Source organism: Gallinula chloropus (genome assembly GCF_964237585.1).
Source record: "Gallinula chloropus genome assembly, chromosome: 2".
In the NCBI taxonomy this organism is placed as follows: Eukaryota; Metazoa; Chordata; class Aves; order Gruiformes; family Rallidae; genus Gallinula; species Gallinula chloropus.
Genome location: NC_140086.1, coordinates 64,355,361 through 64,380,728, shown reverse-complemented (window position 1 = coordinate 64,380,728; position 25,368 = coordinate 64,355,361). Strand labels below are relative to the sequence as shown.

Genomic DNA, 25,368 nt, shown 5'->3' with positions numbered 1-25,368 from the left:
AAAGCGTATCTGTTCCTAGCCGTTCCAGTGAAAGTTATTTTTATTTTGTGCCCTCTGTCACTTCCACTGAAAGCAAGCCAACCCACACAGTGCTGTCAGGAAGCAGGGGACCCACACTGTGGTTTTATGACTGATACTTAAAAAAAAAGCCTAATCAGTTTTCAAAATAAAGATAATAAACTTGCCGACAGGCTTTGATTACTTCTCCAGATTAATCAGCTATTGAAATGAAACAGGAAAACACAGGGTGGAAATTTAGAAGTCCCTGTGTGGAATCTGCGTGCCCTGTTATGATGTGTAGGGAAGCGGCCTGATTCCCATCGGTGGTTCCAGGACAGTGGGAAGTGCAGTGCCCAGCTGTTTCCCACAGAACACGCTGCCCTGATGCACCTGGAACTCTGCAACACTCAGCCTGGCACAAGCACCAGAGTCCACGTGTCCAGCACAGTGCATGTGAGCAGAGCTGTACGTGCTGCGTGAAGTGGTGCTTTCAGGTGGCCTTGCCAATGAAGGATGCTGGTACCCTGCCACCTTACCACAGCCATGTAATGGCCCTACCCTCTGATTGCTTATGCTGAAGCGCCAGGAGCAACCTCCCATCCCATCTGCATTACAAGCCCAGGACAGTGCTTTTATAATGAAAAATGGTGTGATGGAGCCATTGGCTCCTGCCATACATTTAGTCCTGAAGTGCAACTCTGTTACCAAAAAGTACCTGTCCCTTGTAATCACATCAGCATTTAGCCCCCTCTTCATCAGGCTGAAGAGACTTGACCAGCACCTACTGCTACAGGAACTCAGGTCCAGGTTCACCTCTCCTGCCTGTCCCTTTCTGCCCAAACCAGTCACTGCTCACAGACCTCCACTCCAGACAACGTGTAGATTTAAGCTGTGTTTCTCCACACTCCCACCCCATCCACTGAGCAACGAAAGGACCTTTTATTTTCCTCAGATACTTTCAGTGGTGTCCCAGCAGCGATCATATTCACTTTAAAAAGCGTGCCTGGGGAGAGAGAAGCAGCAGTGGAGTGCTAGTAAGCTTGAATTATTTAAGAACAGTAAATAAATTAGAGAGGAATTGGTAATATGAGCTCTGTGCAAGGGCCCCTCTGTTCTGCTAAACAGTAAGATGAGAGAAGAAAACTCTTTTCTGGTCAAAGAAATGGAAGAGGAGGATCAACAGATCAGAGGGACAGGCCATGATTGCACGCAGGGGTCCGGTTGCTCCTACACTCTAGCTAGCAGCACTAATTCAGCCTGGTAGATAAAGCCAACGTCAGCGTTCACGTCACTTGCCTTAGTTTTATCTCACCCTTATATGTTCAACCATGGCATTTTAGGATAAATGCAGCCCAAAGACCCTGAAAAGCTTGCTTGTGTTCCTTTCTCTGCTCCAAGCTTTATATGTGTCTTCAAACTGGTTTCTTTGGGCATTGCAAAACTAGAGGCACAGTTTTAGGCTCAGCCAAGCAAAGCTAGGTACATTTTTATACCACAACAAGTGCAATAGCCACCTGCTGAGGAGATCTGTAAGAAAGGAGAGGTTCCTTCTCTGGAGGCAGAGGATTAGATTAATGAAAAGCAACTCGTTGCATCCGGCTGTACAGGTCACAAGGCCAGGAGAGGGATTGGTAATGTCCTTGAGACTTCAGGACGGTGACAAGCCTCAGGAATCTTTCCATTTCATACGCACAGTGCCAACATAGAAATAGCCAACCTAGAAATAGGACATCCTCATGTCCTGCCTTTAAAAAAACCCATAAAAAATGCAAACAGACATACACTGCAAGTGCTTTGCTGCACTACTTCTGGGGAGAGGTGGGCTAAATCTCCTGTTACAGGTGTCAGTCATGGTTCTTGATGTACTTACTATTGAAAGATACTTGAATCGTGCGGGAATGATAATGTTATGGAAAGGGCAAACAGAGAAAGTCTGTCTGGTGTTTCTGTTAAAATGTACTCAAAAGTAATTGGTGTTAAAACATATAGCTGGGTCTGATTAGTGTTAAGCAGCAAGCGCAGCGTGGTAATCAGCAGCACGCCTACACACCATGATAGTAAGGGTGCTAAGCTTGCTTTCTGAAGCCAGATGACATCAGGAAGCTGTTTCTTCTTTTTTTTTTCTGTAATTATTATATAAAAGTAAAATTTTTCAGCCCTTATAGAAAAAAAATAGCTGGAAAGTGGAAATCTTCCCTATGCAAGAAACCACAACCCAGAGCATTCTGTGCAAGAAGGAATAATAATGAAAAAGAAATAAAATAAATGGGGGGGGGGCGGGGTGTAGCCTTGCTTTGCAAGGTGCTAAGGCAGCAGTAAGAGGGGGGTTACAAACACCTTCTTGGGGGAAAGGGCTGCTGGGGCCTACCACTGCCTCCTGTCCGAGTGTGGCAGCGGCAGCTGCTGCCAGGCACTGTCCAAAGCCTCTCACAGCCTCTCTGCCTCTTTCCTTCTCAGGTCTGGCTGGCTTCGCTCGGCTTTGCCCAGGAGATCAATACGAGGTACGTCTGGGTTGGTTTATGGTTTTGTTTAACAGCAAAAGAATCCAAAGGAAGAGGGATTTCTGTGGCTTTTTACGTCGCAGTGAGTAGAGCCTTTTCACATCAGCATCCCAAGAAACAGCTATTATTTTTCTTGTATGTGCTCTGAAAAACTCTGCTGTTCTCTTCATGTCTGCCTATGTCAGAGCATCTGTCAGAAGACCTGATTTTTTTAAAAAAAATATTATTATTTTAATAATTATACCCAGAAGCAACCCCCCCTTATTTTTAAGTGTCTCCCAGAATAAGGCCATGTTCTCCCAGTCTTGTTCATGACATTTCTAATTCCCCTGGAAAAAAGCATATGCCCCATCCTACTCAGAGCAAATTGAACAAGTCCGTGCAAGTGTTTTGACTGAATGTTTAGATTTATGGTGAAGTAGATTTTACATCACCATAAAGCACAGTAGCAGAAAGGCACAGAATAACCATTACTTGAGACCCAGATGTTACCTGCTGTGAGGCTGTGTCAGGATCTCCAGTCAGTGCTGTGTTCCAGTGCAGAACATCAAAAGCAAGTTAGTTGGAGATGGGTTAAAATAACAGCCTCCAGCTCACTGCATAACAGAACTAATCCTGCAAGAAACCTGCAGCAGTTTGACAATGGATTCCCCCAATCTGTAGTTCTCATCTGTCTTCACAAAATCACAGACTGGTTTTGGTTGGAAGGGACCAACCCCCCCCTGCCATGGGCAGGGACACCCTCCACTAGACCAGGCTGCCCAAAGCCCCATCCAACCTGGACTTGAACACTGCCAGGGAGGGGGCAGCCACAGTTTCTCTGGGCAGCCTGTGCCAGGGCCTCACCACCTGCACACCAAAGAATTTCTTCCTAATATCTAATGTAATATACCCTCTCCCCTGCCTAGTAAAGAAGCAGAACCAGCAAGATGAAGGTGTTAGGAAAATTCATGAGGGCTTTCCACCTGCCCTTCCAAATCTCCCTCTCCACAACATTTTCCCAGTAAATAGAGGTAAAACTCCTGCAGCTTCCTTGTTATGAGTCACCTAATTGTATGAAAGTGAAAGCTGGGATGAGGGGTGCCTCATCAAAAGGAGAGATTAGGAGAGGCTGAGATTCTGCAGGGTAGACCACCTACTTCTGACTCAATGGGAAGCAGAAGGGCAGCACCTAGACTCTTAACCCTTCCAACCTACTTCAGGTCCTTTCCCCAATTCTCTTTTTGATACTTGTGCATCAAGAAAGCCGGTTTCTCAAGAAAGTAAGAGGGTTTTTCTTTTTCAGATTTTCATGCGCTATGGTCGCCAGAAATGGAAACTGAAAGGCAAAATAGAAGTGAATGGCAAGCAGAGCTGGGACGGAGAAGAAACGGTTTTCGTCCCCCTCATCGTAGGACTGATCTCCATTAAGGTACTCAGGCTAACTCCTTTGCCTTTGAGCAAGGCAGGAGTCAAGAAGCCGCCTTCTTGTGCACCATCAGCAAGTGCAGTAGCAGATCATTAAACTGTGGAAACGAGTCATCATTAGTATTTCCAACACACCTACTAGAATAAAGTGCCACAGTATTGTCCAATCTAGATGCTGCAAGACTGTAATCAGTTTGGGAAGCCTGTGGGAGAGGTTGCCCTAACTCTCCCCAGGCTGGTGTCACAGCCATACTAACACAGCCCTTGCCTTACCTCCAGCAACTCAGATTATTTCCACCAAAGCAAGGTGTCCTGGTTTACCCCAGCAGGCAGCTAAACCCCACGCAGCCACTCACTCCCTTCCCTCCCTGCCCCAGTGAAAAATCGGGGAAAAAACTCTAAAATTTGTGGTTTGAATGAAAACCAGCTTAATAGGACAGCAAAGGAAGCAATAATAATAATAATTATTAGAAAATATACAAAAGAAGTGATGCACAATGCAGTTGCTCATCACCTGATGACTGATAAGCCCAGCCCGTTCCCGAGCTGCAACGCCACCCCCCAGCCAGCTGAAAAGTCCTTGACGTGGTATAAACATTCCTTACCAACAACTGAGGTCATCAGTGTGTTACCAGCACTATTCTCCCATGAAATCCAAGGCACTGCACTATACTACCTACTAAGAAGAAAATTAATCCTATCCCAACCCAAACTGGGGGATGAGGGACCACTAGAAGCCTGTTTGCTAACAGCATTTGGGAATACAACAGCAATGAAAACCCCAAACCAAAAAAAGCCCGCTACTGATGCTGCCCCACCCTGTGCAGAACAGCAGTGCTACACTCTGAGGTGGCAGCGCTGTGAGGTTTCTAATCACAGTGAGATGGGGGCACATAGAAAAACCAGTCCGAGTTTTGGCAGCTTCCTAGAGCACAGCAGTTCCCAAATTTTTTTCTTTGAAATCCTTCTGACTCCATGCCCTCTCCCCCAGGGGTGGAACAACTTTTGCAAATCCTACTAATCAGCAGCGACTTCTCCTCCTAAACGGGAGTCTTTCCATCACTGCTCCATCCCTTTGTTGCCCCAGAGTTACAGGATACAAATCCCTAGAATAGGGATCCCTTGGGAATTACTGAGTGTGCCAGCCACATCAGGACATTGCCTGACATGAAAATCGTCAATTGAAGCGAGAATATTACACAGGAAAATATCCAATATGCTCTCTCTGTTGCCACTTTTCCCTCAGGCTCTGCTTACGGTCACTGCCAAAGACCAAATACGAGGTTGGATAGCCCCTTGGTCTGAGCCAGTGTGGGTGTTCTCTCCTGACACCCATCAAAGCATAAAGAAAACATAGAAGCATGATCATAGGCAACTATGAGTTTATTAAAAAGGATAAATCTGAATTTTCCCCTAAGTTATGAAGATGCCCCAAACACAGTCATATTTTAGAAGCCTTTTAGGAAGGGCTCCAGGCCAGAAAAATCATTGCCTTGTAATTAAGGAGTGCAGTGCCTTGTGTGGTCCTCAATATCCCCATTCTTGTCTCTTGCAGGTGATGGAGGTTAAAGGACTTGCTACGCACATCCTTGTGGGAAGTGTTACCTGTGAGACTAAAGACCTGTTTGCAGCTCGCCCTCAGGTGGTTGCAGTGGACATCAATGACCTTGGCACAATAAAGCTGAACCTTGAAATCACCTGGTAGTAAGTAGAGCTGGTGGCTTGGTGGTGCATTTGTGAAAACTCAGCCAAAGAGAAAAGGTCTATGGGGTCTCTTCTTCCCTTTGGGCTCCCTGCTGAGGGAGATAGGGGAAGGCATTGTGGCCCAAGTTGGGAGATGAGAAATAGTTCATGGTCAGCCAGAGTATTCCTGTGTTACCAGTGGCAAATGGGGTTGCGCCCAGTTGCTTAGTTGTGCCCCAAGCTCAAGAAAGGGACATAAGTGAGTCCTTATATATTCTTTTTTTTTTTCCTTTTCTTTTTTCTTTTTAATATTAGTGTAAAGTTCAAGGGAGTTGCCCTGGCTTTATGCTAGCCTAGCCAAGCTCAGAAGTTGGCCCGTCTTTAAAAGCTGCCTTTTAAAAGGGCTTCCTCCACGGTGAGTGTGGTGGGGAATCTCCTAGAGTTGTCTGTCTGCACTGGGCAGCGTTAGGTAAGCTGAGGGTGTTAGGATTCAAACCCAGCTCTCGCTGCACTTTAACCAAGTAGGTAAATGTCCTTTCTGGAGAAGCAGGGGCACCTTTAACTTCTACAGTCCTGTATGCTGTTCCTTGTCATGCAGTCAACACGAAGCCGGCAGCAACAGCTACTGGTTTCCTTTGTAATGCAACAGCTCTATTAATAGTAGAGCACCTTTCTCATTAGTGTTTGTGACACTTGGCAACTTGAATCTGAGAATACTTTTAATGTGAGAAGAATAACATCAGCCAACACTACGTAAATGATTTCTGAGAGTAGCACACTTTTATCAGAACCGAAAACCACACTTCTGAGCCTGCTGTCTAATTAGCAACGTTTCCTTTTAAACACTTGGGTTAAAAAAACTCACTGCCTCTGGGTTTTGATGTGCTAATAAACCACCTTCTCATGAATCTTCTCCACGGACCTGAAATTCCTTCTCGCTCAGCCTAACACCTCTATTTTGTTGTCATTTTTTTTCCCCCACTCACGTGTCTGTAGCCCCTTCGATGTTGAAGACTTGACCCCGTCCACAGGCAATGTGAGCAAGGCATCTGCTCTCCAGAGGAGAATGTCCATGTACAGCCAAGGCACTCCAGAAACGCCAACCTTCAAGGACCACTCGTTCTTTGTAAGCTCCCTTTGGCTTCACGTTTACGTAATGAAAAGCCCTAGAGCGGCTCACACACTGCAGATGCTTCATTGCTTTACACGTCTAAGCTGTTTTATCCTTGGGTCCAGCAGGTTACCCTTACAAATACTTGTAAAGCAGGTGTGTTCCCAGCTGATAACCCTAAAAGGGGGCTGTGATCCTGGCATCTTTGAATCTAGGTGGTGACCAGTTATTGCATACCTGTTCTTCTTGCCTGGCTGCTAGAATACTCGAGCAATCTGTATGAAACCCGTGTTCATTCTGTAACAGTAACAACCACTATAGCACTAGTATTTTTAATACTAAAACTGTTTCCTATGGTCAAATTTGCCCCTGTACCGAAGGTACCCCCAGGGTGCCCTTACATTTTGCACGAATCAAATTCTGAACGCTTGATCGGGACCGCGTGTTGAGCTGAATAGGCCGTCCCTACAGATGCGAATTGTGCAAGTGCCGCCTCCCGTGCCTGTAATTTAGAGCTCTGCTACAAAGCATCCCTGCGACTTGCCCTTCCTCACACCCTCTTTGCTTTAACTGTTGAAGAAATGGCTGCACCCCCTGCAAGACAGGCCAAAGCTGACAATCTTAGATGCTCTGCAAGACACTTTCTTTGACAAGCTTCGTCGCAGCCGCTCTTTTAGTGACCTGCCATCGCTCAGGCTAAGCCCAAAAGCAGGGCTAGAGCTATATGTGAGTCCTGGTTTTCGTTTGGTGAAGGATTTTTCTGGTCTCTGTGTGGCATCTCCATTCCCATGCATGCTTCAGGCATTGCTCTCTGCTGCAACTCACTCATTTTGCTGACTGATTAGAGGGGAGAACACGACTGTGAGAGCCCATGCTGCTCGCATTAAATCAAAGTTCCTCTTGGTTTCTACAGGGATAATGATCAGAAGCTGGCTATCTGTGGGCGGAGAGCAGGGCAGGAGTACAAGCCAACATGGTATTCTTAAAAATGGCCTGCTACACTGATTGATGTTATACTTTTGCCTAGTAACACGACTTTCAGATGCTAAAAGCATACCCATGTCAGGGGAAAGAAGAAACGAGCCTTTCAGTATGATTGTGGTTAGGGAAAAAAGCTGCCAATAGCTCTGGGGGGAAAAAAAAGATAGAAGTTTTGGACACTGTAACCTTACGCACCATACCAGCATGTGAACGCCTACAGTTCTTCCCAGCAAATTGTCAGCAAAATAGTAGTTGCCTTTCATCTGTGTTGCGCATTTCCCTGAGTTGGTCACACAGCAAAGCAAGATCTGTAGGTCTGATAGGCAGGTTGTGACTCCTGTAGTGATTTCTTTTCCCCATAGGTCAGTCAGAGAGATGAATATATGCATATTTTTGTGTCTGTATCTACTGCTTTTGCTTCCTAAGGGGCCCATGGCCTGACTGACACACTATGACAGAAATTCGTCCCTTTCATTCCAGCAGACACTGGTGTTGAATAGGACTCCCTTGTAACTCATGTTAAACATGAGATATCCATGCCACTTGCAGAACATACTCTCAACAGAAAAGAAATAGCACAACAATATCTCCATTCAAATGCCATGACACTAGAGAAACTTCTAGAGCAAACGCCATTAAATTTTAGGGATTGCTGGTTTAGAAGTCAGGAAATAAATGGAACAGAAATCTGTAACAAGTACCACAATACAAGCAAGGTGGCTTAAGCACAGCCCCATTAGAAAGGCATGTGCCGCAGGAACCAGAGCAGCGCAGTGGAAATGCTGTCTTAGGAGATCTGGTAGGATGAGCAGAATTTGGGTCTCTCTTCTGGGTCTCGCTTTCTAGAGTTCTCTGCTTACTAGGGAGATTATTCTATGCCCAAGTTTCCCAGTAGTTTTCCTGCTGAAATGAGGAGCCCTGACAGATGAAAAAGAAATAGGATTTGAAATATTTTCCTCATCTCTCGAGTCTTGAATGCTTCTTGAATCTTTTTCCTTGCAGTTTTCTTTCCTGGGCACATACTGTTGGGTTTTTTTTTTTTCTCTTTCCAATGCTGCATGTAAAACATCTTCTCTCTTTATCATCTTTTCAGTCAAATTTGCCAGACGACGTCTTTGAAAATGGAATGGCAACCACTGAGAAGCGACCTCTTTCTTTCACTTTTGGCGACCTGCCTTACGAAGACCATGTGCCCCCTGCCAACGCAGCAGAGTCTTCTTCTGCTCACGTCAGCTCCAGCCCTGACATCACTGTGACACCCACCCAACGCCAAGCGCTCAAGTCCTCCAAGAGCTCAAGCCTGGACTGTAGTAGCAGTGACTCGCGCAGAGACTCTGTCTCTGAGACGAAGGACCTGCCATCATCCCAGGCAGCGGGAGCAGCGGCTGAGAACAAGGCCACCCCAAGGGCAGCTCCTGAAGTTTGCCAAAAACCCTCCGACGCTGGGAGCGATCGTATCTTTATAGAGACAAGCGTCCCCGTGTCTCTCCTGCAGGACACGGATGAAGGTTCAGAGCTCAAGCCCGTGGAGCTGGATACCTATGAGGGCAACATCACAAAGCAGCTGGTAAAAAGGCTTACCTCAGCAGACACACCCCTGACCCCAGAGAGGCTGCCATGTGAGGGATCTATTAGTGGGGAGTCAGAAGGATATAAGTCTTATCTTGATGGAAGCATTGAAGAAGCCTTGCAGGGGCTTCTCTTAGCGCTTGAGCCACATAAAGAGCAGTATAAAGAGTTTCAGGACCTGGACCAGGAAGTGATGCATCTGGATGACATCCTAAAAGTGAGTACGTTTTCGGAAACTACTACCCTAGAGAAAATCTGAGCGGGTAGAATCAACTCCCTTTCCTCACAGACATCAGAGTAGAGGTTTTGGAGCTCAGTAAAATTCCTCAGTAGCAGTAGATCTGCTCCCATTTGGAGCATCCTTTCTCAGTGTTGCATTTTTAAACTTGACTGCCATGTCTTTACCATAGCCTTGTATCCTTGAGCAATGGACCTTTTAATGTACTCAAAACCTGGGGGAGAGAGAAAAAGGTGCAATGGCAGCGAGGTCTCTAAATTACAGCCTTCTCTGATGAAACCACTTGTGAACCTGTTGCTTGTGCCACTCTGGAGACCAGATTACAGCCAACCTTCTGCCTTTAAAATCTATGGGTCGCATCCTCAGTGGGTGTATGTTAGCATACTACCCCTGAACTTGGTAGAGCTGTGCAAAACTGCACCAGCTGAAGATCAGGCCTGGTACCCTGAATTTTCTAAATTGCCAAAGGGATTTAAAAGCACAAGTCTCACTGAAGGCTGCCGTCACCACATCAGCGAGGCTTTTGCCAAGCCTTTTCCTTTTTCCCCATCGTTTTTAACATGAGAGACATCCCGTCATTACACCGGGGTGGACGTAAAGTCTTGAAAGTGAGGGAGAATAAATGGGGTTTGCATGTGGGTTGTTAATATGTTTACTGCTGATCACTGTGACTCCCATCTCCCCTGTGAACAAATACATGGGAAGTAATCATTTCAAATGCTTCATATTCATATGCAAGTTGGTTTGCTAGTCGTTTAAGCCTCATCATTTAAAATAGCACAGCTGAGGAGAAAGGAAGGAAGCGTTTGTCCTTCTGCATTATCTTTTCACAAAGAAACTTTATGCACATCTTTGTTTCCACCGGTGTTTGCAGCTGCATGGGACTATCCCAAATTAAGTGCTTTTTTGGACAGCCTGCAGCCCCTGTTTCTTGCACTGTTTCCCAAGGAGGCTCAAGCAGGCAAAGCTACCTATTATGTTTTAACTTTGTGGCTGCTCTGCAGCTTGTACACAGAGGTCAGCTATCCAAACAGTGTATGGAAAATGGAGACTGTTTATTCACACTCCTTTTATTAGAAGTTACAAAGGGACGGACATGAGATTGGGGGTGGGGAGGCGGGTGGGAAGAGAGAGGACGGACGTGTGCAGATGAGATTCCTGCACATGGGAGAAGGATGCCTTTTTCAGACCTGCTTTATGTCTGCATGCTGCCTACTGACCGGCTTGCAGACCAACACCCAGCATCACCAGCAGCCGTGCGGGGCTCCCCAGCAAAAAAACATGGTTGAGCCAGAGTCTGTCTGCGGCTGAAGAAATCTGTCTTGGCCCTACCTGATGGGCAGAGAGAAGGGAGAGGCCCACATGCTGCTGTTTGCTTTTGCCTGAAGAAGCTGCACTACCAGTTCTGAAACAGTGGTTAAAACCATCCTGCGCAGCACCCAGCTGTGCCACAGAGGTGTTGGGAAGAGCGTTTGATCAGCTGATGGCTGCGTAGTCAGCTGGAGGTGTGAGCGTGTGGCCGCTGCAGCATTAATACGGTGTCCAAACAAATCAGAAACAAAACTCCAATCTTCTTTGGTTGGAGAGGAGCTGGGGCTGAGTCTGAACTCTGAGGCCAGTGCATTTCTTTCTGCAAGCTGAGATGAAGTCCCGGTTCCTGCCTGGGCCTGGAAGATGTGGCTTGTGGAATGGTGCCGGTGGTTCCTGGCTGTTTCTTATCAAGTAATCACAGTGCTAAAAGCAGTGAAGTCATTGCACAAACTGATGGAGCTGATTCCTCCTCAAGTTACATCTGATCCTCCAAGGTGACCCTGGAAGCAACTCTGTAGGCATGTCTGGATGAATCGCCACATGGGACCAAGGCCATTGATACTTCCTACAGCAACAGAAAGGCTTCCATTGCATTTCATCCCAGCAAGGAGAAGGGATGGTGTCCCCCTGTCTCTAACGCTGCTAATTCCCGGGTTATAATACCACCTTCCTCTGTCATTTAGGAGTCCAATCCAATTGGCTTTTCCTTGATAAGCTGTGTGTCCCTGGCTAAGCTCTGTTGGAGTTACATCTGGAATAAATCCGACGGTCCCACTGGATACACATAACTTGGCTTCCATAGCTAGAACAATGATTATGGAATATGCCTTCCCCTTTCGACTTCCAGTGTGTTAATTGCCGTCTCTCCTTCTGGAGGACACCGAAAGCTGTGTCACTTGGATTGAAGATGCACTTCTCATTTCTATAAAACACACCAAATTTTGCCTCTGAGGGTTTTCCTTTGGGGAAAAGAGGGGGTAGGACGGGGAGGAGGAAGGGAAGGGTTGTCCAGTTCTCAGGTTTTGCTTGTATATGCTATGAATATGAAGGTTTGAAATGAAACACCCAATAAAATGAAGTTTTACAAATAAAATGAAGAATTTGAAAGTTTTAAGCTTTATCCTCTTTTTCTTTTCTTTCAGTAGTAGCTAATATCTGGGGTTTTCATTGGTTTGTTCTGCCTTTGCAGTGCAAGCCAGCAGTAAGCCGAAGCAGGTCCTCCAGTTTAAGTCTAACAGTTGAAAGTGCTTTAGAAAGCTTTGATTTCCTGAACACCTCTGACTTTGATGATGAGGATGGTGGTGGTGTGGAGGTTTGTAATGGTGGAGGAGGTGCAGACTCAGTGTTTTCAGACACTGAGATTGAGAAGAATAGGTAAGTTTGTAGTAGCTGCCAGCTGCGCTTGCGCCAAACTGACACCCTGGCTTTTGTCGCTGACACGGGATCCCGGTGCACACGTTATTCAAGGAAGACTGACTGATCCCTGATGAGTTTATAGGGTCAGAGGGTTCCCCGTGGCTGCTGCGTACAAAATCTTTAGCTTCTGGGATGACTTTTTTTTCCTTCCTGTTCAAATACACGCAGTCTGTCCTGCAAAGGAGAAGGGTAACTTAAATTAAACTGACATCAATATTGGCAGAGCCTCTTCCTTGACATAGGTTTGGACCAGGCTTTCCTTGGATGTAATTACTAATTCCTCTGTGGTTTTTCCTCCCCCTCCCTTTGTCTTTTCTCTCTAGCCGAATGAGTCTTTGCAGTGGATTAAGCTTGTCAGTAACAGTAACACAGGGCCAGATTTAAGCAGCATGGTGTAGGTTTCCTTTGGAATGTAAGAGTGATGACTGGTACTCTGTTCATGGCCCTGCGTGTTACCTGCCCTTCTTTCATCACTTTTGGTCTTTCTGAAAAAAAAAAAGATTAAAAAAAAAAAACCAAAAAAAACCCAATCAAAGAAACAACAACAACAAAAAAAAGCTGTGGTGTTTGTGCTGTGTTCTGCCATTGTTGTGTGACCTTAAGATGCTGTGTTTCAATCATTACATCCTAAAAGCATGCTTGCGTCCTCAGAGCTGACACGATGCCCAGCAGGCACATAAACGGCACTGGAGCTGGGGAAAAAAAGCAAGGAACACGGCTCCCTAGGTTGCCGTGCTTTCCAGCCAGGGAGCTGTGCTTCTCACAGCTTAGCGTGCCTTGTCTGAGACAATTTTGAGTACAAACAAGCAATGATCATGTTCCCATGTCACTGCCCCATATCCTCTTCCCAGAATAAGCTTTGGTGGGAAGAAAAAGTTGGAGAAATGCACTGATTGCAAAACTGGCTCAGTTCAGTCCACGCTTATTTGAGGATCTGGCTTTAATCCAGTCCTTTAGCATAAAATGAACTTAAGCAGGAAAATTTCAGTTAGTTATAAGCCAACTCAGAAATCAACTAAAATCTTTTAAGTTAAAGTAGAAGTTAAAATTCCCCTTTCCCCCCACTCTGGCTCATCCCTGGACAGTGTAGATCCCTGCTTCCATTTTTAGATGTGCAGTTGAAACTTCTGAACTCGCAGCCAAATGCACTTGCTGGCTGGGAACTGACCTCGGGCTTTACATTTAAATACAGGGAAAGCAGTTTGTGCAACAAGACAGTGCTGGAAATAATGATTTAAAACACAGTGAGACCAGCTTTCTGCTCTTAGAGAAACAATTGGCTAAGTAAGGTGTACACATTGTGCCTAAAACAGCGTATGAAAACATCATGTCTCTTACTCCAGCAGTGCCTTTCCTTTCCTTCTGCCGTGGGCATTAAATTTGGCACCAGGAAGACACAGAAAGCACAAGAGCTGTTCTTAGTGGCTCAGTGCTTGGTACGGCACAAATCCTTATGGTGCTTAATCCAGAGGGTGACGGTTCACCAAAAGACAGAAGAAAACTGTCACCACCAAGAGCCAGTAGCTGAGAGCTGAAAAGGCTTGCTGGTGAGGGCACTGCTTCTCTCATGGCACAGCAGTCGGGGAGCAGATACCTGTCCCCTGCGTGTGTGCGGCCCTCCCGCGCCCAGCCAGGGCAGCACTGCTCCTCTGTGATATGATGTGTTCATCGCAAAGTCCCCGGCTGCTTTCAGCTCTTTTGCCGTGCTCGTTGCTCATTGCCCTGAGTGAGTGTGTGTGTGTGTGTGTGTGTGTGTGTGTGTGTGTGTGGTGTGTCCCCACCGCAGCACCTGTCCCCACACTGACCGACCTCCCTCCCTCATCCCTCCCCAGTTACAGGCCGGAGCACCCAGAAGCCAGAGGCCACCTAAGCGAAGCTCTCACCGAGGACACGGGTGTGGGCACCAGCGTGGCCGGGAGCCCTCTGCCCCTGACCACAGGCAACGACAGCCTCGATATAACCATAGTTAAGCACTTCCAGTATTGCACGCAGCTCATTCAGGTACGGGGCCCAGCTCCCTTAGGGCATGTACTTTAAAATCTTCCCTGCAGCCATCGGTGTGCCCACAGTGTGGGGGTCTGAGCAGGCCAGCAATGTCAGGGCTGCTTGTGGGAGGTAGTGGGAGCGCAGGGCTGGGACAGAGGCCATGCTGGCGTGCAGGTGACACTGGGAAAGCCTCCGTGTTTTCCATCCTGGCCCATCTCGGAGCAGACCTGACGTGCGAGCCATGGGGCACTCTGCAGGTGCTGCTTCGCAGCAGCGCAGCAGATGACAGGGGCAGCCCTTGCTCTGGGTTACCAACCTCCATCGGCTTTGCCCGAAGGACCTTACTGAGATCAGTCCCGTGTTTCAGCAGCCCATCTTTACAGGTAAAACAGAAGCCCATGGCCCTACTGCTTAACCAGGCCCCAGAAAGGGCTGTGACGTTCAAGAGCTGTAATTAATTTCTGTGTGTGAGGCAAAGAGATTGTCGGCAACACACACAGCGAAGGCGGCACACAACAGCCCCCCTGGGACATCAAAACGCTCTGCTCCTGCTCACAGCTAACTAGCACGATCTTTTAGAGGTTTTTATGTCAGAGCCCAAGTACAGGAAATGGGATTTTAAACCTCCAGCGAGCCACTCCAGCAAGTGAGGGCATCAGGGTTTTACTGACAAATCGAAACATTGCAACTTCCTCCTTACAATTATTTGACTCTTCATCTTAGATATAATTAGCTTTATTTTCCCAGAGGTCTACTGAAGCAATACAGAGCGAGCCTGATTCCATTAGTGCTCAGCCGGGCGCTCTGCTGACTCACAGGCAGGAGGAAAGAGGAGGTTTGTGGTTTAAATATGAGAGTACATGGCAAATAAGCAGCTGAGGGAGGTGAGCTCGAGCTGCATCCACACATGGAGCAGATTTGATACAAACAATATTTACGGGGACAGCTGAAAAAAACGCAGGCGCCAGCAGCAGGGAGTGTTAGCAAGGAGAAAGTACCAGATTAATAAAGGCACCTGAGTAGTTGATCAGAGCTGAAATGGAGAAAGAATAACTAACCTGTGTCTTGCCTGGAGGTGGGTATGTCCTCAAAGTCCACAGCCTGCTATAGGTTAAAGTCAGACTAATACTCTTTTCTGGCTTTAAGGCTTGTGGTGTTGGATGATTCCTTTAGCGTTGCTGAGTATGCAAATCAGAAATTACTTATGCAAGTGGCTGCTTGGATACTGAAATGCTTGGATCTGGATGTAGATGTTAAAGATATAAGCAACATTGCATAGCAACCAGGACCATAAAATATCCCAGAGGCAAAAAGCTTTGGAAGTTAAGGAGATTCTGCGGTTCCAGGCAGTGGATTTGCCATTGAACTCCTTCAGGTGCCAGATGTTTTGGAGTTTTTTTGTTTATTCTGTGGTTTTATTTTGGTTCAATGACTCCTTTTCCTCTCTTCCCATTTGTTTTCACCAGCAAATTGTGTTCTCCAGTAAAACACCATTTGTGGCGAGAGACCTTCTGGATAAGCTCTCCAGGCAGATTGCCGTGATGGAGAATATCGCAGAGATCAGCACTGAGAACCTGGGAAACATCACCTCCCTCACTGATGGTAAGAGACAAATCAGGGGGTTTCCTCCTGGAGAGGGTTTGTTTGGGCATGTATGCCTGTGGAAACAATCGCTGTGCAGAGCTCACCATCGCTGACACCTCTGAAAAGGAAATACCTCCTCCACCTCTCTTTCCTGAGGAAGGGCAGAATCTGCCTTATGCTATCAGATGCATAATACAACTTCTTGAACATCTTATTTGTAGCCATCTCCAAGGGGAATTAGTTCCTCGCTTGGTTACTCACCCTTGTGAAGAAACACTCTGGCAGGATAGGTAAATACACCACAGTGTATTTATTTACTTAGTTTATCAGAAAACTGAGGCAAAATTGAGTGACTTACCCAAGGTCACAGAATGCTTGGTCAAGGACCAGTCTTGTGGTATTCCCTTGGTAGTTCCTGGTACTTAAAAGGATGAGACATCAGTACCCAGAACTGGGTCAGGAGCGAAATTTCTTACATCCTACCATAGGAAATGGAAAAAAATAATTTCAAACTTGGGGAGATCCACATGATCACATTCTGTGAAGGTGATGGCAGAGGGTGACTCACCAAGCAGCAACTCTGTCAGTGGGCTGGGGTGAGATTTCCTCCACTCTTACCATCTTTTCTCTTCCAGAAGTCGATGTTTCCAGCGTGGCAAGGTTTTATTCATTGCTCATTTTGTCTTCTCCACCAGCAATCCCGGAGTTCCACAAGAAGCTGTCGCTGCTGGCTTTCTGGACAAAGTGTACTGGCCCTTCAGGAGTGTATCACACATCTGCAGACAAGATGATGAAGCAGCTGGATATCAATTTTGCCACCACTGTGAATGAGGAGTGCCCAGGACTTGCAGAAACAGGTACCTATTGCATGGCAGGGAGAGGAGAGGGAAAAAAAAAAGGTGTCTGTCATAAAAATGGAGCACAGCTGTGTACTGGGCTTTATTCAACCTTCATTGCTTTGTTTTCCAACCCCTTGGAGGTCTGTTTGGCCATGGCTCCAAGATCTCATTTGAAAAATAATGCTAGAGCTCTTGAAACAGTTTTGGCCCCAAAGAATCAGATCAGAATAGGAGAAACAAGTGAGCTCAGCAGAAAAGAAAATACTGATTTATGGTTTAAGAGCCATCCAGAAAATAAGTCTGTTCCCAGATACAGGTCTGTAAGTGATTCAGTGAAGTAGGAACCCTCCTCTCACTTAATTTCATGTGTCTGTATAATGTCCATGCTCCGTGATGGTGCAGTGGGGTGACGTTCATACACACTCAAGGGAGCCTATCTGAACACGCCTTCCATTTGGAGAGCGATGTACCACAACTCAAACGCCAGCAATACTGACCTGCTCTCCCTGGGATGGAAGCAGAATGTAGGGTGACTCGCTCAGGTGTGGTCACCTGCACTGCAGATACCTACCCAGGGCAGCATTCTTCTTCCTGCTGTGTGCTTCAGCTCTCACAGGCAGTGCCTTGGGCTGGCTTTCTGCATGACACATGCTCACAGGGGAACATGGAAACGAGCAAAGACAAACCCTGGCCAAATCCCTCTGGTGAGGAGACCTAGACAGTCTAGCTCTCCTCTGGTGAGGAGACCTAGACAGTCTAGCTGCTAACCTACCCAGAGCTGAGATTGGAAGCACTGGGAAGTATCTGGCATATCTTTGCAAATATGGTTTGTTCTTTCTGGCTTTGAAATGGTCCACAGCATTTTGCCAGCCCTCACTAACGCATCCCTTTGTGGCTGCCTGCAGTCTTCAGGATCCTGGTGTCTCAGATCCTGGACCGGACGGAGCCTGTCCTCTACTCCAGCATGTCCTCCGAGATCATCACCGTCTTTCAGTATTACAACTATTTTGCCAGCCACAGCGTTAATGACCTTGGAAGCTACTTGCTGCAGCTCGCAAAAGAAGGTAGGGTACAGAAATTCTGGTGGCTAATGGGGGAGCACATCAGTGCCTTTCTGAGCTCAGCACAAAAAAGTTCAGCCCAGAGTCCCAATTTTACAAAAGAATGGGGGAAACGAGGTGAAGAAGTGCCTTGAATACTAAGTCTGAATGCACCTGAGCAGTTGCCTGTGTCAAAGGGAAGGAGATGATGCAGACAGACCCTCAGACGTTTCTATTTCCATATTCAAACAGGGAAAAGATCACATTGAAAGAGTTAGCTTTTGCAAAATGGTGGTGGGCTCGGACCAAGGTCTGGGAAATTTTCCATGCCTGCAGCTTGGATGATGTTCCAGTCTGTTGTCACCCTCTACAGAGAGATCTCCCGAAGTTCTGGGCTCTTTCATGAGCCAAAAGATCATAGCACCTCAAGCACTTGGCAGGCTCTGCCACCCAGCTGGAGGGAGAAGGAAGATGCTCCACAGAGCATGCTAGGCTGCAGTCCCTGGCAAGCCAAGTTTCCTTCTTCTCTACTTGAAAGGGAGTTTGAGGAACCTTGGCCTAGTTTTCATTTTTTTTCGGGCGAGCAAACTGGGGAGTTTTTACTCAAAAACCTGGAAGGAAGAAGGCGTTTTGGCCCAACTCTGACACATGCTAGCAGAGGCTCTCGGTGGCAGACATCAGTCTGCCTAGGAAAAGCTCTCACAGAGATGCCCTGAAAGGCAATACACTGGCAATACTGGGTTTCACTTCTTATAAGGAGGTTTTACATCTTCCAGAAGAAAAGGAAGTCTTGAAAGGTAGACCCTTAGCTCTGGGTAGGCATATGTGCTGCGGTGTCTCACCTAACCCATCTATTCATCTCCTTCTTTGGCAGAAACTGTCCCAACTCACAACCCAATTCCCCATGCAGACACACCACAGTATGGATCCCTAGCAATTGCTCAGACAGGGGAATAGGGGTTAATCTCCTTTGTGTGTATAGTAAAAATTGAGTATTGCTACCAGGGAAAGGAGCAATCTGAAATAGTGAGGGGATAAAATAAATAACAAACATGTTCCTCTTGCACTTCTAGCCTCTGTGGTTCAGGTTCTGCAGTCAGTGAAAGATGGAAAACTGCAGCAAAATGTGGCCAAAATAAACTCCAATAACCTTCCGCCACAGCAAGAAGTTCTGAGAGCTTTGGCTTTGCTTCTCAATGAAAATAAAAATGAAGTCAGTGAGACTGTGGCATCGCTTCTGACAGCTACTGCAGAGAACAGGCACTTCAGGGAGAAGGTAAGTGGCAGAAAATCACCTATCACACAAGAGACCAGTATCATCATGGCGTTTTTTTCCTGCCTGTGTGTCTCAAATGTCTACACATATAAAAGAATTGCTCCAATCCTGATTTAAACTGATCCAGAGGGATTCCCTGTCTAATTTCTCTGCAAATATGCAGGCCCATTTCTGTCTCTGCAGATACTTAGTGAGTGCTGTGCTCTCCAGCCATCTTCCATGTCAGCTTTTCCATGGGCCTGTCTCAAACTTGGTTTCAGTCCAAGGCTTCAAGGTGACAGTGCCCAGCAACATCAGTGTGCTAAAATGTGGGTCTAAGGTTTTTATATTTTTATCCCAAAGGAGGCTGGCATCTATAGCATCTGTCAGCTCTTCCAGAGGGGACGGATTGCCTTGGGCAAACACAGCTCATCTGGGTGATCTAAGATTTGAGTCAGTCACAGGTATCAAAAGCAACAAGCAGCCTCAGACTAACAGAAATTACAGAAGAGGAATAAAATAAAATTAGGGGTTGGCTCCTACTCCTTCACAGCAGACCTTTCCCTAGTATCCTGCTTGTTCCCCGTTAGGAGGGAGTAAATGAAATAGGAGGAAGAGTGGTGGAAGGAAGGCAGAGGGAGGAGAAAATGGAGCTTGCTCTTTGCTGTTCTTTGTTGATCTGGCCCACTCTTTGCTTGCCTTCTCGCTTCACCTTCCATTTTTGTAGCCTTTCTCATACATTCCTTCCCCCTGGATCTCAGGGAAAACATACCCTTCTCCTGGAAAAGGTGTGTGTAGCTGCCTTGTATGAGGGCAGTATTCAGCCTTATGCTGCAGATGAGTTCACTGCGCAGCTGACTGCCACCGAGATTTGTGGCTCACGCTGGTTATGTTTGCTCAGCAATAGCTACTAATGTCTAGGACTGAGCAGTAAACTGGCCTAGCAGCTCCTGCTAACCTCATAATACTTACTTGCAGTGCCCCAAAGGCCTATCCCAGCCTGTTCCTTACTGCTGCTACCTTAGAGAGACCACCTCAAGGGCCAGCTCTTGAGCTATTCAGGCTCCAAGGCCCATTTGAAAGCAGTTTGTCGATTTACATAGAAAGGCCCAGATTGTGTTTCTCACTTTAATGTGAACTTTTCCTCACCAAAAACCTCAGGCTGTGAAACTACGGACTCCCACTGAGCTATGGCTAGTGGGCTGGGCTGGATCTGCAGTAGGGAATTACCCACCATGTTCCCTGTGGCCAGGGTTGTGCCTCTCTGTCCCTCGCGTTTGCTGTCGGGGAGGTGGCCTGCACTCCCTCTCTCTTTAATAGGGCAGCAATGCCTCCAATGTTCAACCTTCTGCTCCACATGGGCACGGATGTTTTCATTGCCACTCTCCTTTATCTGTTTTCAGGCCTTGATTTATTACTGTGAAGCACTAACCCAGCCCAACCTCCAGCTGCAGAAAGCTGCTTGCTTGGCTCTAAGATACCTCAAGGTAAGAGACAAGGAATTCAGTTGTGGTACTTAAAAGAAAGGACATCTGAAAGGTACAAATGACAAAACAGGAATTGCGATGGGGGGAGCAGCAGCGCTTTTGTTTTTCACTGCTGCCCCACATCCTTTTACAGATACCAGTGCTGTTTGGGAAGAGCTTCAAAGCTTCATTTCAAAACCAGCCAAGCTCTGTGATAATGAAGTTTATCTTTTCCTCCCTCTTGTATTGATTTTAGGATACTTACTTCCCCATCACAGAGAAAAAAAAATTATCCGTCTGCAGAGTACTGACTGAAAGGGGAAAAAAAATTATCTTCTCCCAGGATAAAATTAGCTGTAATGCACGTGGGTTGCAGTGGGAGAAGAGAAGGGTAAAGACCGGTCACGTCTTGTTTTGTAACAGCACACAGACCGGCTGTAAGCAGCAAGTACAAACCATACAGACAAACAGCTGGTACATCTGGTTGCTACAGCTTCAGCTAGTGTTTGGTACCATATCTGCACTCCCGTGACAGGAAGGAAAAATGCTGCTTTTGTTTTGGCTGCACAGAGCCACAGGGAACAGCAGCCGCCTGAGCCTGACTGGTACAGGACACTGGGCTAAAAAAACTCCCGCGTTCTGTCAGACAGACTCACTGCAGTCTATTTCTCCTTCAAAACCATCCCTTGGAGAAGACAGTCCTAATACGTGACTTAATCCCAGACAAAACTGGTACCATCCAGTACATAATCCAGTATTGTTTAAATACAGAAAAACTGTCTTTCCCTGCCTGAGATGCTGGCAGGAATCTCTGAGAGGCTACGGTAAGGGGCACTGGACCTCTGCTGCATGCGGGGCACAGTGGGATTTTTGGTCTCTGAGGAAAAGGCAGACTAGGAATCAGTGATGGGAACTGGTTCATACTGAACTTGAGCAGCGTGGCTCTGATGCATCTTGAACAGTAAGAATGGAAATTGCTGGCAAAACCCCCCAAAAAACTGCTGAGGGAAAAGACCTCCATCATTTGGTATCTTCAAATAAAGAGCTGAAGCCCTTCTGGCAGGTATTATTTTAAGGATGGGAATGTTCCAACTGATGGGTGACTGTGGATGAGCTAACCCAATGGCAGTCTCATCCACATAAAACCACGTTGGCTGCACCAGGACCCACCCTGCTTCTGTGTTGCTGTGATCCCATCACTCAACGTCAGTGTTTCACCAGTGGGCAGCCAGTGCAGGCTTGCCCCGAGTCAAGCACATGCGACCAAGTTTGAAATGGGGCAGTCAGATTTAATGGCTGTGGCAGCTAAACCCTCATTCAGAGCATCGTAGACTAGACCAGTGCCCCCTGGCTCAACAGGGCTCGTACAAATCCCAACTCTGCAGCTCAGAGCCTCTTTGATGTTTCATACTGGGGCGGTACCTGCCCTTCCTTTCACTCATCTCTCTCCTTGTATTAAATAACCTGCCAAAGACACTGTGACAGCTCAGGCCTGATGTTTCTGTAGCAGTGTGGAATGGGATTATTCCTTGCTTTCTTCCCAGAGTAGGAGAGGTGAGGCAAAAACGTGGACATATTGGTGAACACAGGTTGGACGTGCTCAGTGTGACACTCATTCCCTTGCTGTGTCCCTCCCATTCTCCTGGCTGTACCCTTGGCACGTTTGTGGCCTTGTCCCATGGCCCATCACCCAGCCTACGATCAGAAGTGGTAGACGTAGATGGTCAGCCAGATGTACATATTAGAAATTAGAAAAGGTCCATGTTGGCAGCAGAAAATATGCCGTCTCCTCCATGGTCCCCCTCAGGGGGTCCCCATTCCCTGAATCCCCACTCCCTGAGTCCCCACCAGAGCCCTCCACTTGGAGCAGGAAGGGCCAATGCAGAGGATGTCACCACTCTATGATGGTGAAATAAACCCCACAGTGTACCCTGCGGTGTTAATGTGGTTCTTTTTGCACTTCCCAGGCTGCTGAGAGCATTAAAATGCTGGTCACACTCTGCCAGTCTGACAACGAAGAGATTAGAAAAGTGGCATCTGAAACCCTGCTCTCGTTTGGTGAGTTGCCCGTTTTAGAGCGGTATGTAAGACACTGGAGTTACAGAAATGTCAGACTCTCAAATGGGAACAAAACTTTATGCCTAGAGGCTCTGACATGTTAGGAAAGGCATATTCTTAGAAATCACTCATTTTGAAAATGCTGAAAAGAGACCAAAGAGAAATGGAATTGGGTGTGCCTGGAGGGGGGAGTAGGAAAGGAAGAATAGCAAAGGAGAGACTGACAAACAGAAATAATTCATCATGAATTTGAAACCGACGGAGCTTTGCAGAGGCAGGACTGGCACACTGCCTGCTGTGTATCTTACACCCTCCTCTTGGGGAGTCCCTTCTATCACCCCTGTAGTGTCACCATCACGCTTGGAGTGCCATTAGCACTGCCAAGTGTTCACTGAATCCGGATTATCTGTATGGGCTTGTTTGGACCAACCCCAGCCCGCAAGTCTTCCTTCACACAGTACCTCAGGCACTTTGCATTGCCCTTCATTTGTCCTTGAGACAACAGATAACCCTGTTCATTAACCTATAAACCAGCTGTGCTGCAGTGCATGACGCAGGTGTGACCAGACAGTCACAGGGCCCTAGTACTTGGCTGACACAGGAAGGCTGTAGTTACCTGGCCTTTAGGCTAAGCACAAGCTTCCACTCCGTGGCTGTGCCTTCATCCATAATTACAGGTGGGCGGATTCTTCCAAGGTCCTCTCTTTCATTCACTAGGTCAGCAGGGATTCACTCTGCTGCTGGATGGTCATTGCTCAGGTTAGAGAGCGATTAGCCCGGGGGCAATTTTGTCAACTCTGGGAGGTTGCACTAACACTCTTGTGTAGATGAGAACGTTTTGATTGCTGATGGTCAGTTCCACATGCTGGGCTCAGCGCCACCCTTGTGAGTGTATGGGTGACAGTGCCCAAGGGAAAAGGGTTTCAGAGGCACAAACAGCCAAATTTAGCAAGCATGCTGCTTCCTCTTTCAGCGGTATGTAAATAAAGGTGGGGTTAGACTCACTTCTTTAAAACACCAGGGAGCAAGAAGAGGGTAAACTTTCTATTGCCTAAAGTAGAGGCGGATAAACATCTGCCCACAGTGTGTCACAGCTGCAGTTGAGACCTTGACAAGCACCACAGATCTTCTAGTAAGGCAGGCATACGGATGCTGCCATCTCATCGCACAAGCCACATCTGCTTCTGTTTTGCTCTAGGTAAAACCAGCAAATTACAAGAGAATCTGTTATTTATTTTAAAAAAAAATAGTGTGATTAGTAATAAAAATCTGTAATTCTCAGCACACTTAATTTTCCCAAGCAATTTCTGAATCTGCCTTCAACACTGTAAGAAATTTTAAGGGAAAGGAGTTACTGGAAGATCAGTGCTTTCGAACAGCAGAGAACTCAGTGCTTTAAATGTTTCAGGGCAATGAATATAATCTGGTATTATGCTTTAACTTCTGGCATTCAGGTGAAGATGGGAGATTGGCATATGAACAGCTGGACAAATTTCCCCGGGAATTTGTTAAAGTTGGAAGCCGCCGGGGAACCGAAGCTGCCACAGCTTTCTAGGTGGAAAAGAACCTGCCTGCGTTTAACAGCCATCAAAGCAGGATGGAGCTGCACTTCAGGGAGGGAAGCAGAAGGAAGACTTTGGAGAATCTTATGAGAACGCCCCAAAATGTAGCAATTTGCAGACTTCTTGAGGAAAAGCAAAAATAGATCTAAAGTCCAGCTGGAGAGCTCCTTTGCAGCTCATGAGAGGAAAGTCGTACGCTGAGGAACAGTACTGCTTTGACTGATCTGTAACAAGTAACACGATTGCAGTTATTCAGCCTCAACAAACTTCTGTGAGTTTTTAAGGTTTTGGCATCTTCATGTATTTTACCCAGTATTGCGTTTCCTTCCTTGAAGTTGTCGTGAAAGCTTGAGACGTGCGATACTGTATCTAACAAGGACAAGCAGGAGGCCACCCAAGCAACCTTGCAGAAGCAGCTTTCTCTGCAGCCCCGAGCCAGCTAAGAGCCCCCAGAGGCAGGGAACACAACTCAGCTTTCCCTGCCTCAGCAGTGGGATATAAAGCAAGTTCCTTCAAGTTTTGCCTCCAGGAACAGTGTGATGTGAACCCCGGGATGTGTCGCTTTGGTGACTCATTCTAAATGCCTCCGCTGGTCTTTCATTTCCTTTCTCCTGCCCTCCAGCAACAAACCACCATTAATCCAGAGTTGTGAGGGGGGGAAATCAATCAATCAATCAATCGTGTAGGTTTCGAAAAGGTAAATGAAAAGGTAAAGCACATTTATTTGTTCGTTCTGAGGAGGAGTGAATGGAGCTAATTGTGCAAGTACCCAAAGCCATTTGCTCCTGCGAGCTGCAGGCGTGGATTGGATTTCCTGCACTCTAATTAGCGGATCATAGCTTCTATAGAGTGATTTCGGCATAAAGAACTAGAACAAGCAAAAGGGGACCTGGGAGGCAGGAATAAACAGAGGGTGAACAGAATGCAGCCCATCCGCTCCCCGCCCCTTCTCCCCCCCCCCCCCCCAAGGATGAAAGCCAAGCGAGTGCTTCAAGCTGTTGATTACGAGCCTTAAGTTAACAGGGGAGGTGAATAGAATTTAACAGAAGAGTGTTCCTGTACTGTGTTCGTTGTGCATGAAATGCTATTTAGATGTCAATTAAAAGTATCCGAATTTGCATAGACTACATAGAAAAAGATTGCAAACAATTCACATCAAAAGGAAGCCTCCTGTGCCAAACACATGGGCAGGCAGGGGTCATGTTGTTTTGGGGTTTTTACTGTGAATGCTACAACAGTGTATATAGCTGTATATTTACATATATTCTTCCTTTAATTAAAAAAGTACATTTTGTACAGTTCAAAGCGCTTACTTGTTTACTGAGGGATAGAGACTCCTTTTGCAGAAGGCAAAACAACCA

The 25,368-nt window shown here is 46.7% G+C and overlaps 1 protein-coding gene across 1 annotated transcript in view; it reads left to right on the top strand.

Annotated features, from left to right (window-relative positions):
* Positions 1-24,973, top strand: part of RIPOR2 (RHO family interacting cell polarization regulator 2) — a 32,588-nt gene extending 7,615 nt beyond the window's left edge. Inside the window, exons 7-20 of the mRNA XM_084280370.1 lie at positions 2,458-2,501; positions 3,787-3,912; positions 5,464-5,612; positions 6,588-6,717; positions 8,777-9,469; positions 11,991-12,175; positions 14,050-14,218; positions 15,670-15,805; positions 16,483-16,644; positions 17,532-17,690; positions 18,740-18,942; positions 20,325-20,408; positions 22,355-22,445; positions 23,900-24,973. Coding sequence (XP_084136496.1) covers positions 2,458-2,501; positions 3,787-3,912; positions 5,464-5,612; positions 6,588-6,717; positions 8,777-9,469; positions 11,991-12,175; positions 14,050-14,218; positions 15,670-15,805; positions 16,483-16,644; positions 17,532-17,690; positions 18,740-18,942; positions 20,325-20,408; positions 22,355-22,445; positions 23,900-24,000 — 2,432 coding nt within the window. The 3' untranslated portion in view covers positions 24,001-24,973. The remainder of the gene's footprint in view (positions 1-2,457; positions 2,502-3,786; positions 3,913-5,463; positions 5,613-6,587; positions 6,718-8,776; positions 9,470-11,990; positions 12,176-14,049; positions 14,219-15,669; positions 15,806-16,482; positions 16,645-17,531; positions 17,691-18,739; positions 18,943-20,324; positions 20,409-22,354; positions 22,446-23,899) is intronic.
* Positions 24,974-25,368: the final 395 nt, after the last annotated feature.